At 44.3% G+C, this 13,785-nt stretch overlaps 1 protein-coding gene across 24 annotated transcripts in view; it reads left to right on the top strand.

The window, feature by feature from the left end:
* Window positions 1-13,018, top strand: part of FGFR2 (fibroblast growth factor receptor 2) — a 123,229-nt gene extending 110,211 nt beyond the window's left edge. For 22 of the 24 annotated variants that reach the window (XM_045361658.3, XM_065521509.2, XM_065521508.2 and 19 more), the window contains 5 exons: window positions 2,565-2,687; window positions 3,570-3,640; window positions 5,443-5,580; window positions 7,191-7,296; window positions 11,327-13,018. In XM_045361658.3, the coding sequence (XP_045217593.2) occupies window positions 2,565-2,687; window positions 3,570-3,640; window positions 5,443-5,580; window positions 7,191-7,296; window positions 11,327-11,491 (603 nt within the window). In that variant the 3' untranslated portion in view covers window positions 11,492-13,018. Of the gene's footprint in view, window positions 1-2,564; window positions 2,688-3,569; window positions 3,641-5,442; window positions 5,581-7,190; window positions 7,297-11,234 lie in introns of all 24 variants that reach the window. The other 2 variants (XM_074000818.1, XM_065521504.2) reach the window with 1 other exon arrangement.
* Window positions 13,019-13,785: the final 767 nt, after the last annotated feature.

Genomic DNA, 13,785 nt, shown 5'->3' with positions numbered 1-13,785 from the left:
GATAAGACTTTATGCTTCGTAGGATAGTTAACCTTTGCCAGTAACCAGTGTAAAAGCCTTCGGTGGTGATATTTCTTCTTTATGTCTTATCTCTTCCCAAAATAGAAGGTGATGATTGGGGACCCTAATTACCTTGTATCTTGTGGAAATCTTGCTACATTAAAGTGTAACAAAAATGCAACAGCTCACAATAGCATATCATTTGTAGAAAGGAAAAGTCATAGGCTGGGTGTGTGGCTCACGCCTGTAATAAGCCCAGTACTTTGGGAGGCCGAGGCAGGTGGATCACTTGAGGTCAGGAGTTCGAGACCAGCCTAACCAACATAGTGAAACCCCATCTCTACCAAAAATACAAAATTAGCCAGGTATGGTGGTGGGCACCTGCAATCCCAGCTACTTGGGAGGCTGAGGCAGGAGAATCACTTGAACCCGGGAGGCAGAGGTTGCACTGAGCCAAGGTTGTGCCATTGCACTCCAGCCTGGGAAACAAGAGTGAAACTCCGTCTCAAAAAAAAAAAAAAAAAAGGAAGGAAGGAAGGAAAAATCGTAATAGCTAGACCTTTCTGAGACCCAAGAGTTAGTGTCAGGACAATAAATTAGCTGTTGTGTAGCAATATTTAATATTTCAGTGTTTAGATTCAGTGTATGTGGCACATTCAGGCTGAGGCCAGGTGTTAGGAGAAACTGGACAGAGAATGTGGATAGACGGGCATTGACCATGGTAGAGGCCAAGAAAAGGACATGACTGGTCATTTCAAGAACCTTAGATATGGGACATGGAGGAGGTACAACAGGGCTAAGTTTGGAAGTGTAGAGACCCGCTAGATGGGCAGCGTGGAAGTCTCAGGGGGAAGGGGCAGACAGTGAAGATGTCCTGGACTAAGGGACTAGCAGTAGGAAAGGCATGGTATGGACACATGGGAAGGCATTTTGGAGTTGAAATCAACAGGACTTGGGAGGAATGTGTAAAGAATACCGGTGTATAGCTCTCCGATTAAGAGAGACAAAGAGGATAAGCATTGGATAGGAGTTGAAACCTTGAATTTGAGACGTCAAGGGAACGTCAGTGTGGAAGTGTCCCATAGACAGTTGAATATGAGAACGTGGGTCTCAGGAGGGAGGTCAGGATGGAGATGCGAACTTGTGTATATTTTGTATGTGTTTGGAATTAATGCCGTGAGGATATATGGAAATACATAAACTTAATGGAACAATTCCTCTATTGGAAGGGACAGAAAAAGAGAAGAGCCAGCCAGAGATTCTGAGAGGATATGGAGAGAGAGAGAGAGCCAGCTGAGAGAAGGGGATGGGATAAAACTAAATAGAGGGGCTGGGTACAGTGACTCACACCCGTAATCCTAGCACTTTGGGAGGCTGAGGCAGGTGGCTTACCTGAGGTCAGGAGTTCGAGACCAGCCTGACCGACATGGTGAAACCCTGTCTCTACTAAAAATACAAAACATTAGCTGGGTGTGGTGATGGGCACCTGTAATCTCAGCTACTCGGGAGGCTGGGGCAGGAGAATCCCTTGAAGCCAGGAGGCGGAGGTTGCAGTGAGCTGAGATCACACCATTGCACTCTAGCCTGGGCGACAAGTGCAAGACTCCATTTAAAAATAATAATAATAAAAAAAACTTAAACAGAGGGACCGTTTTAAAAAGCAAGAAATCAGTAGCATCTGAAGCCACAGAGGAGGAACAACTGAGGAGTTGGAGGACATCATTTGCATCTAACAGTTCAGAGGTTCTTCATAGGCTTCAGGTGAGGCAAGAGCAGAACACAGGTTAGAATGTTTGAGAAGTGACCAGGAATGAAGAAGATGCGATATTGGATTTTAACCCACGTTTCTGAAAATTCAGGTGTAAAGGGCAGGAGAGCAAGTGTTGAGAGAAAGTATTTTAGGATGCTCAGATACAGATCTGTAAGCAGCTGAAAGGAAGACACCGGTGTGGCTGGACAATTGCAGATAAAAGGGAATATGGTTATTTAGTCTACCTTCACTTTTCAAAATGATCATTCTATTTATTTATAATTCCAAAACAAATACATGTCGTGTTCCAGGCTCTCAGATGATCCCAGTTGACCTGTCTTCTTGATCTTAGAGCCACACTGTATTTCTTTTCTTTTCTTTCTGCTTTTTTTGAGAGTCTCACTCTGTCACCCAGACTGGAGTGCAATGGCGTGATCTCAGCTTACTGCAACCTCTGCCTCCGGGGTTCAAGTGATTCTCATGCCTCAGCCTCCTGAGTAGCTGGGACTACAGGTGCGCAGCACCACACTCAGCTAATTTTTGTAGTTTTAGCCGAGATGGGGTTTTACCGTGTTGGCTAGGCTGGTCTTGAATTCCTGACCTCAAGTGATCCGTCCACCTTGACCTCCCAAAGTGTTGGTATTACAGGCATGAGCCACTGCACCCAGCCACACTCTGTTTCTTATAGTATACTGCAACTGGTTTTTAACATCAGCTATCTTTTCTAGCTGCATTTTAAGAAATGAACATATTTCCTTTTTGTTCTTATGGTGTTTTGAAATTGTTATTTCCTTTGGTTCTTTCTTGATTTCAGTGTATTCATCGAGATTTAGCAGCCAGAAATGTTTTGGTAACAGAAAACAATGTGATGAAAATAGCAGACTTTGGACTCGCCAGAGATATCAACAATATAGACTATTACAAAAAGACCACCAATGTAAGTTGATGGCAGTAACACAGTGGGCGGGGGCGGGCGTGGGGCTCAGAATGTTCCAAGAGAAAGGCCGTCAATGTTGAGAGCTGGGTGGGATCTATGGGGACCCATTCCCCTGCCCCTGATTCCTGTTCTTTTGCCTTCCTATTCACAAACTCTCAGTATGCAAATTTAGCCTCTATTTATGTCCATTTTAGTAAATGTGAAACACTTATATACAGAATAATCAACAGCCACTAGGATTTTCTTTTTTTTTTTTTTTTCTGAGACGGAGTCTCGCTCTGTCGCCCAGGCTGGAGTGCAGTGGCCGGATCTCAGCTCACTGCAATCTCTGCCTCCCGGGTTCACGCCATTCTCCTGTCTCAGCCTCCCGAGTAGCTGGGACTACAGGCGCCTGCCACCTCGCCCAGCTAGTTTTCTTTTTGTATTTTTTAGTAGAGATGGGTTTTCACCGTGTTAGCTAGGATAGTCTCGATCTCCTGACCTCGTGATCCGCCCGTCTCGGCCTCCCAAAGTGCTGGGATTACAGGCTTGAGCCACCGCACCCGGCCCACTAGGATTTTCTTATGGTTCTCATCAAGAACTTTCATAGCAAAAACTAGAGCTTGGAAGTTACTGGGTTAATTTTTGCCTAATAACTGGTCAAGGAGGATCTGCGTGCTAGGGAGATAAAAGAATCCAAGGAGATGGCATTTTATTAATGGCCCAAATCTGTGCATCTCACACATTATATATGGTCCTCATTGGGATTGATTTCTGCTCTATTGACTGACCAGTAAAAGCCATGAGAATATCAGCTCTTAAACAGGGCACAGCCCTATTGAGCCTGCTAAGATAAATTCTTTTTAATATATTTAGTTTTTACATTTTCTTCTGCATTTTCAGGGTCGACTTCCAGTCAAGTGGATGGCTCCAGAAGCCCTGTTTGATAGAGTATACACTCATCAGAGTGATGTGTGAGTAACTGTCTTTTCTCTGACTTCTTCCTGGGCTTGAGCTGCAAAAATACTGTACGTATTTTGCCTTTCTTCCTTCTTTGGTGGCTGCTGCATTTCACACATTCATAGAAGGTGCAGGAGCCGGCCTTAGAAAGGACGGATTTTATGGTAGGCTGATAACCAATGCTCTGTTACTAATCTGCCTGGCTTCAAAGAGCACAGGAGGTGGAACCGCTGACCTCCTCCTGCCAGAGCGGAAGTCCTTCCCTTGAACATATTCATGGATGTGCAACTACAAAGCCAAGCATATTCTTCACGCCATTAAAGGAATAATCCTGGAGCTTTTCCCACTTAAGAATAGTTTGTCATATTTCCCTCTAACCCAGATTTGTCCTTAAAGAGTGGAGCTGAGTGAGATGTGGTCTAGGCTGGGGACCTCCGCAGGGTCTACTGTCTGTGTTTATCCCTCAACAGAAAGGTCTGGTCTTGCTTTGGCATACTTGATAGCATTCTAGAAACACAGAAGAATATTTCTGTTATGATACACTTATAAAACCATTCGGGTCAGGCTCCAACTGACATTTTAGATTTGAAAATTCAGTTGAAGGCTAGGCATGGTAACTCATGCGTGTAATCCCAGCACTTTAGGAGGCCAAGGCGGGTGGATCATGAGGTCAGGAGATCGAGACCATCCTGGCCAACATGGTGAAACCCCGTCTCTACTAAAACTACAAAAATTAGCTGGGTGTGGTGGTGCATGCCTGTAATCTCAGCTACTTACTTGGAAGGCTGAGGCAGGAGAATCACTTGAACCCGGGAGTCAGAGGTTGCAGTGAGCTGAGATTGTGTCACTGCACTCCAGGCTGGCGACAGAGCAAGACTCTGGGGGAAAAAAAGAAAATCAAACTATTTTTTATGTGTATGAGTAGGAAGAGTTCTGGGTAGGCATTAATTCTGTGCTACCATAGTTGGTCCTCTCAACAATCCTAAAAAAGGAGACATTACGATCCCCTTTTTGCTGTGAGCATCTGAGGCACAGAGGCTGTTCTGCCTGTCCTGTGCTGCTGCTTTTGCTCCACAGAAAACTGTGGAGTGGAACTCACTGCCATCGAGTACAGAAGGGTGAGTTTCCAGAGTGCCCATGGCATCGCTAAGCCTGGCTTTCTCAGCTTGCTCATCCCAGAGATTGAGTCTCCTGAACTTGGCGCAGGAAGTCCCAAGTCTCTGAAGAGTCAAGTGTAAATAAATTGTGGCCTGTGAGATGTGTTCAGTTTTGTTGTGTGCAGCTCATCTGGGGCATGTGATTCCTCATCCTAACCCCAGCCCTGTGCTGACTGCCTTTGCAATCTTAGTAAGTTCCAGAGCCTCTGTGCAGCAGATGTTCCACCGGCCACAGAGGGCAGCTGTGATCCTGCAGAGTTGGCTTGCTGGCCTTATTCTGTCAACTGCCCATCCTGGTAGATCACAACCCTTGGGTCAGGCACATAGGGAGTCGGAAAGGAGTGTAAAGGCTTTGAAACTGAGAAACTGAGATCCTTGCATTGCTAACACCACAATTAAGACAACAAGCAGCTCTATTCCAGAGTGATGGCAGTTTGCCTTTTTGTCTATTGATGGAAAATTCCATCAGCACATCCCCGTGTCATCATCATTTGGGGATGCTCTTGCGGGGCAGGAAAGAGCACGTAGGATGAACTGCAGGAGGGCCCATTTGTCTTTGAACTTCAGAAGTGAGGAGGTGTTTATGTCTCAGCTGGGCATGTTTAGGTTTCGGCAGCGTGGATGGGTTAGTAATGCCGTGCTTTCTCCTTTTGTTGCAGCTGGTCCTTCGGGGTGTTAATGTGGGAGATCTTCACTTTAGGGGGCTCGCCCTACCCAGGGATTCCCGTGGAGGAACTTTTTAAGCTGCTGAAGGAAGGACACAGGATGGATAAACCAGCCAACTGCACCAACGAACTGTAAGGGCTGCTGTGTTTCCTGCCGGTGCCACAGTGGACTTGCCACGCCGTTAATACTTCTCCTGATGTACCTCATTTTTAAAGGCCCCTAGTTCCTAAACATGCTCTAAGAAGAATGGCTGAAGCTCTCTGGGCTCAATCCAGAACTGGGATACATAGCAACACCGACAACCATTACTTGTCTGAGAGAAAGAACATTATTCTGAGTATGGAGAGGGCTTTGGATCAGAGGGTGTCTGGCTTACTGGCTGAGGGCTCCTGACTTTGCAGAGCCAGTGAGAATGGTCTTCCTGGGCCACTGTGCTGTGCCTTCTGCAGTCTCCTGTGGAGGGACAGGAAGACCCGCGGGTCAGGAAACAAGCTAGAAAGCCGCGGGGCCGCCCTGCAGGGTGTAGGATTAAGGAACCAACACAGCCTTTCCCCAGTGGTTGTGCCTGGCCCCCGCCTGGCCCCATCGTGGCCAGTGGTGAATCGGTATTTCCGGAACTTCTTGAACCATTGAAAATTGCCATTACAGATTGACGCCAACCACATTTCCTCAGAGCGAAGGAACTCGTGTTTGGTTACCTAGGTCTCACTTGTGTTTTAGTGCAGAGAATTGAAAATGTGTCTAGGCACCCTCCTTAGAGCACCAGATCTGCTTATAAAACCATGAGCTGGTTTCTAGCAAAACCTGCCTCACACTTTAAGTAGAGTTATGTTGTGTTGGTGACGTGTGCCTGGTGCGATAGAATCAGTGCTTTGAAAGGAGTCTCTCTGCCTCCTGCCTCAACCCCTCCAGGATTAACTAAGAAGAGTGATTGTCCCAGAGACTGCGGTCTATTGTGTATCATTTCATGGGGATTTTATATCAGTAATCCCGTGAGTGCTTTTCGGTGTACTGTGGATGTCTGATGAATGGCCACATTTTATAGCATATTATATAAAGGCATTTATTGTGCTCTTTGTCATTCCTATTGGTTTTTTGTTTTTTTCTTTTAACATAGAGGATCTGTCGAAACCCGTAATCAAGATAAGACCTAGGAAGCTAGGCCTATCTAAGAGTTAATCAGGAAGTTAGTGTGCTGCCCAGTGGTGGCAGATTAATTCATAAAAAAATTGAAGTTGTAGTTTTCAAATTTTATTTTACTTTTTTTAAACTCAGGAAGCTTTGTCAACTACAATCATTAAGACCCAAAGCGTTGGGCAGATAAATAGGAGAGCTGCTTTGGTGCAGGGAAGGGTGTCGGGGAGGGAAGACTGGAGACCAGCCCATGGAAATACGCGTTTTCCTTCAGCCTTCAAAGCATCTTTAGGGTGTGATGCCGTTGTGAGATGTCACTGTGGCCCAGGGATACCAGGGAAAAACATAGACGTGTCTTTCTTGATGGCTTAGATGCCTTTCTAACATGTTTTGGGTTACGTGCTGTTTGTGTAAGTCAAAGTGCCTTTTGGAGGAACTGGCAGGGAAGCTTTTGGGAAAGTGATTCATGACCTCCTAATCTAGTTGCCTGGAAAGTTCTGATACATTTTCCTAATTTACAACACGTCCCCATATTGCCTATTAAAACTGACTATAGCCACGTACCTAGTGCGTGTGAAATTAATTCGAGGAAATCAAATTTTCCCAGGTACATGATGATGAGGGACTGTTGGCATGCGGTGCCCTCCCAGAGACCAACGTTCAAGCAGTTGGTAGAAGACTTGGATCGAATTCTCACTCTCACAACCAATGAGGTAAGAACCTCCTTCCAGAAGCCCCTTGTCCTTGGTTGGCTTGTGAGACACATAGCATTTTACACGCACACTCCCCTGTTGGCTGTTGGTTGGAGTCTGTGGTCTTGTTTATTCTTTTTCCATAGGGGTCAGATAGTTCAGCTATGGGTTCCTCTGAAATCATGATTTTTCTCAGAACTTCATTTTGTGAGTTCTGACTCACGAAACCAAAGACAGAGGGACATCCCCGAGGCCGCCCTCAGTGTAGCTGCTGGTGGAGCAGTCCGGGACGTGTGTGGGAGAGTGGGAAAGGGGAAGCAGTATTCACTTGCAGGACTTTGGTGTGCATGGGAGAGAGCTTGGATTCCTGTGCAAGTTTGATTCTGTGCTTTGGTCATTAGTGGGTGAACTGATAACGTTCTCATCATTTGCTTGATGGAATACAACGAAGTTTTGTAACGCCAGCTTCTGTTACCACAATACTATCCTATGTGATCCTGTCGGTAATGGTATGTGCCTTGCAGCCTCTTTCTAGGTGTATGTAAACATACCCTGTTTTCTATGAGCAACTTACATGATTTTTACATAAAAACATGTACCTTTTGCTAAAATATTTATTTTCCCTAAAATATTTATGATCTCTGCCGGGTGCAGTGGCTCTCACCTGTAATCCCAGCACTTTGGGAAGCCGAGGTGGGCAGATCACTTGAGGTCAGGAGTTTGAGACGAGCCTGGCCAACATGGCAAAACCTCATCTCTACGAAAAATACAAAAATTAGTTGTATGTGGTGGTGTGTGCCTGTAATCCCAGCTACTCAGGAGGTTGAAGTAGGGAAATCACTTGAACCCAGGAGGCGAAGGTTGCAGTGACTGAGATTGCACCACTGCACCGCAGTCTGGGAGACAGAGCAAGACTTCATCTCAAAAAAAATAGTAATAATTTATGATCTTTGCCAACAAAAGAAACACTCGTCTGTCACTCATTGTCCAAATTTAGCCATGTTAGTGGCTGTTTCAATATGCAGATAGAGTGCCTTTTATAATTATGGAAAGCATATGCTCTGAGCAGGAAAGATGTTAAACCCATCAAGTCCAGTCAAATCTTAAGATAGAGAAATTGTTAATGAATGTGTTTGGAGATGTTTAATGAGGATGCACAATAGTGTTTTTTTACACAGGAAACTAACTCCAAACCATGCAATTGTCTCAACAAGAAAAATATTAAGGTCCCCCAAATATTTTAGAAGGAAAATAATACACTTAATTTCTGATTTAGAAAATAGTTTTAGAGTGATTTCTTAAAAAATAATAATCAAATGTAGTGATATGAAGTCTTAACTCAGCAGCTTTATCTTATGGTCTGACTGTGGCCTGTGCTGGATAAAGGAAGAAATTGCATTTAAATGAATACAGCTGACCTTCAGAAGTTGAAAGGAAAGGAACGGTTCAAGGGGGGAAAGAAACCACCTTTCTTCTTCTGCCAAAATTGTTGTTTCTAGTATAAGTTCCTTTAACTGTAGACTTGGAATCTACTGATATCCCTATTTTTTTCCTATCAGATCTGAAAAGTTTATGGCTTCATTTAGAAACTGGGAAAAGTGGCCGGGCGCGGTGGCTCAAGCCTGTAATCCCAGCACTTTGGGAGGCCGAGGCGGGCGGATCACAAGGTCAGGAGATCGAGACCACAGTGAAACCCCATCTCTACTAAAAATACAAAAAACTAGCCGGGCGTGGTGGCGGGCGCCTGTAGTCTCAGCTACTTGGGAGGCTGAGGCGGGAGAATGGCGTGAACCCGGGAGGCGGAGCTTGCAGTGAGCCGAGATCACGCCACTGCACTCCAGCCTGGGAGACACAGCGAGATTCCGTCTCAAAAAAAAAAAAAAAAAAAAAAAGAAACCGGGAAAAGTTGGCCAGGCGCAGTGTCTCACGCCTGTAATCCCAGCACTTTGGGAGGCCGAGGTGGGCGGATCATGAGGTCAGGAGTTCCAGACCAGTCTGGCCAACATGGTGAAACCCTGTCTCTACTAAAGATACAAAAAATTAGCCGGGCGTGTTAGTGTGCGCCTGTAATCCCAGCCACTTCAGGAGGCTGAGGCAGGAGGGTCGCCTGAACTGGAGAGGTGGAGGTTGCAGTGAGCCGAGATCATGCCATTGCACTCCAGCCTGGGCGACAGAGTGAGAGCGAGAGTCCGTCTCAAAAAAACCAAACCAAAACAAAACAACAACAACAACAACAAAACTGGGAAAAGCACTAAAGTTCTATTTTAATCTCATGTCTATGCTCAAAGTGATTTATTTATATATTGACATGTAGAGTGGGTCCGTTCATACTGAAATTTGTATCTAGTATCCTAAAATAAAAAAGCAGAATGCCATATTGTCTGACGGATATAAAAATCGAAGTTTCTTTCCTTCTGAAAATCATTACCATATGCTCAAGAAAAATGGTTCCATTTAGGACAAAATTTCGTTTTTATCATTGTAAGCAAAAAGTTCTCTTTTGATGCGGTGGGCGTGTTTGTTTCCAGTTGTGTGGTTAATGCTGATGTTGTTGGAACTGACACATTCCCCTTCTGGGATGGGGACTCTTTCTCTTGCCAACCCTGGTGATGAATTATAGGGGGTGTGTGTGTGTGTGTGTCTTTAAAAATGTCTAGTTGCCAACATTCCATGGGCTCTTTTCTGATAACACTGAGGCTGTTTGTGCTGTGGTCTGCACTTTTTGCCCCTTCTCAGCAAAACCACATGTCATAGAATAGTCATTGGCTTCTGGATGTGTGAGCAGAACAGCCCCACTGTGCCAGCCCAGTGGAGGCAGAGAGACCCACAGGCTCCCAGTTTAGAAAGCTTTTCATAGCTTCAGAAAAGGGGTCGGCAACTGCTTTCTGTGAAGGGCCAAGGAGTAAATATTTTCAGCTTCACGGGCCCTATGGTCTCTGTCTCAACTTTGCCACTGTAGCCCCAGAGTAGCCCCAGACAATATGTAAATAGATGTGTTCTAGTAGATGAGTTCAAGATCTAACACATCTGATAGATGCGTTCTAGTCTGTCTTCTGGTACAATTTGATGGATCCTGAAATTGGAATTTTCTCTAATTGTATATAAATTTTATTCATTTTAATGCTACAGGATATTATTATTCTTTTGATTTTTTTTTGACCACTTACTAATGTTAAAGACCATCTTTAGCCCTCAGGCCATACAAAGCAGTCCGTGGGCACCCAAGTCAGGGGAAGTGTCATCCTGGGGTGACCCAGAGGGCTTTTTGCAGCCAGCACCGGATGCCTTGGGGAGCAGAGGACACTTTCTGAATCTCAAACCTTCAAAACTTTGAAACTTAACCTGTATTTTCCTAAAGTTTCCTTTAACAGCGCATTATGGATTTAACATACATGAGTATATCCAAGCGTTTTTTGAACCTGTTTACATTTTCGGCCCAGAGAGCTTCTGAGAGTAATGACTTACATGTGTTAAATTACCCAGTGAATGAAGAAGTATTCCCCTTCAATTATCCCAGAAACTACAATAGTAAAATGTAATTCAGAAAATAAATATTCATGGTCTCAACTACTTAAAGGGGGCCTGGGGACCCACAGCATGTTCCTGGTTTTCATTTTGTTGGGGCTCGCATGTGAAGCAAGGGCTTTAGCGAGGAGGTGGTGTCGATTCAGCAGGTCATTTAGGTCCGTGTGAAGTCGAGTTGCCTGCCCGGCACCTATAGCTCAACTAGGTTTTATTGTTCTCTACCTGCCAATCATTGATTTATGATGGGTTTCAAGAGAAAAGCTAAGGGCAGCCTGGAGTACATCAGACGTGGGTCTCACGGGGAGGTCTTTGTGGAATTCAGGTGGGCTGAGTCTCTGTTCACCTTCTGGGGGTCTCCTGTCTTGTCCCGCATCCGGTACCCACATCTCAAGAGCTTGTGTTTAAAATAAAACTCTTCTCTTCCGTTCTTTCAGGAATACTTGGACCTCAGTCAGCCTCTCGAACCATATTCACCTTGTTATCCTGACACAAGATGAAATAAAACTCTTCTCTTCCGTTCTTTCAGGAATACTTGGACCTCAGCCAACCTCTCGAACAGTATTCACCTAGTTACCCTGACACAAGAAGTTCTTGTTCTTCAGGAGATGATTCTGTTTTTTCTCCAGACCCCATGCCTTACGAACCATGCCTTCCTCAGTATCCACACATAAATGGCAGTGTTAAAACATGAATGACTGTGTCTGCCTGTCCCCAAACAGGACAGCACCGGGAACCTAGCTACACTGAGCAGGGAGACCATGCCTCCCAGAGCTTGTTGTCTCCGCTTGTATATATGGATCAGAGGAGTAAATAATTGGAAAAGTAATCGGCATACGTGTAAAGATTTATACAGTTGAAAACTTGTAATCTTCGCCAGGAGGAGAAGAAGGTGTCTGAAGCAGTGGATTGCCACAAGCCACCATGTAACCCCTCTCACCTGCCGCGCGTACTGGCTGTGGACCAGTCGGACTCAAGGTGGACATATGTTCTGCCTTCCTTGTTAATTTTGTAATAATTGGAGAAGATTTATGTCAGCACACACTTACAGAGCACAAACGCAGTATATAGGTGCTGGATGTATGTAAATATATTCAAATTATGTATAAATATATATTATATATTTACAAGGAATTATTTTTTGTATTGATTTTAAATGGATGTCCCAATGCACCTAGAAAATTGGTCTCTCTTTTTTTAATAGCTATTTGCTAAATGCTGTTCTTACACAGAATTTCTTAATTTTCACCGAGCAGAGGTGGAAAAATACTTTTGCTTTCAGGGAAAATGGTATAACATTAATTTATTAATGAATTGGTAATATACAAAACAATTAATCATTTATAGTTTTTTTGTGTAATTTAAGTGGCATTTCTATGCAGGCAGCACAGCAGACTAGTTAATCTATTGCTTGGACTTAACTAGCTATCAGATCCTTTGAAAAGAGAAATATTTACAATATATGACTAATTTGGGGAAAATGAAGTTTTGATTTATTTGTGTTTAAATGCTGCTGTCAGACGATTGTTCTTAGACCTCCTAAATGCCCCATATTAAAAGAACCCATTCATAGGAAGGTGTTTCATTTTGGTGTGCAACCCTGTCATTACGTCAACGCAATGTCTAACTGGACTTCCCAAGACAAATGGTACCAGCGTCCTCTTAAAAGATGCCTTAATCCATTCCTTGAGGACAGACCTCAGTTGAGATGATAGCAGAATGTGCTTCTCTCTGGCAGCTGGCCTTCTGCTTCTGAGTTGCACATTAATCAGATTAGCCTGTATTCTCTTCAGTGAATTTTGATAATGGCTTCCAGACTCTTTTGCGTTAGAGACGCCTGTTAGGATCTTCAAGTCCCATCATAGAAAATTGAAACACAAGAGTTGTTCTGCTGAGAGTTTTGGGGATACGTCCATCTTTTTAAGGGATTGCTTTCATCTAATTCTGGCAGGACCTCACCAAAAGATCCAGCCTCATACCTACATCAGACAAAATAATCGCGGTTGTTCCTTCTGTCCTAAAGTATTGTGTTTTGCTTTTGAAACACCAACTCACTTTGCAATAGCCATGCAAGATGAATGCAGATTATACTGATCTTATGTGTTACAAAATTGGAGAAAGTATTTAATAAAACCTGTTAATTTTTATACTGACAATAAAAATGTTTCTACAGATATTAATGTTAACAAGACAAAATAAATGTCACGCAACTTATTTTTTTAATACTCGTGTCTTACCAAATGGTTTCCTGTGCCTGGAGGTGCTGACTGAGTGCTGTTGTGTATGCAGGAAGGGCAGGGCTGCCAAGGGTCTTATGTGCTGCACACGGGGGTGACTTGCCAGAGGGCTTGACTGAGACCAGCAGTACCTGTGACAGGTTGAGGTTGATCCAGTGGAAAATCCGAATCGGTTGGTTGGAGCCCTGGCTGGGTTGCTTACTGGTACCTCAATGGAATCATCGTTCCTTTCTGAGCCCTACCAGTTCCCCAGAGGAGCAAATGAAGAGCCACGTGGTAGAGAGCTTTGCAAACTGGGAGGTGACCTAAGGATGACAGGTATTGAGTAGGGAAGACGTTCAGAACATCTGAATCCTGGGGACTTCGGAACCTTTTAGGCTGTTTTCTTTGTGATGTATGGAGAGAAGGATTTGCTTCAAATTTTCCAAAAGAAACCTTGGACACATGTTTGAATAATTATTTATGTTCATACCACCAACGATCTGAAGAGGGAAATGGAGTTTTGCTTGTCAGTTAACAAATGCAAACCTATGACTCTTAAGGGTCTGTTATATCGGCTTGCCAGCCTCAGCAGCAGCGGGAAAGGGAGTTGAACGCAGGCCAACTTCTCCTGCACTTCAGCCAGGCTCTTGGAACCTTACAGGGCCATTGGTAGAGTGCTGTCTTTGGGGTCTTCTCCGTGTTGGATGCCATTCATGGTGGTGGAACCAGCCATCAGGGGAATGGCCTGGGGTCCTGGTTCTGCATTTTC

The sequence above is a fragment of the Macaca fascicularis genome, chromosome 9 (genome assembly GCF_037993035.2).
Source record: "Macaca fascicularis isolate 582-1 chromosome 9, T2T-MFA8v1.1".
Classification (NCBI taxonomy): Eukaryota; Metazoa; Chordata; class Mammalia; order Primates; family Cercopithecidae; genus Macaca; species Macaca fascicularis.
The sequence above is the reverse complement of the archived record's forward strand: the minus strand, read 5'-3'. Positions and strand labels throughout refer to the sequence as shown.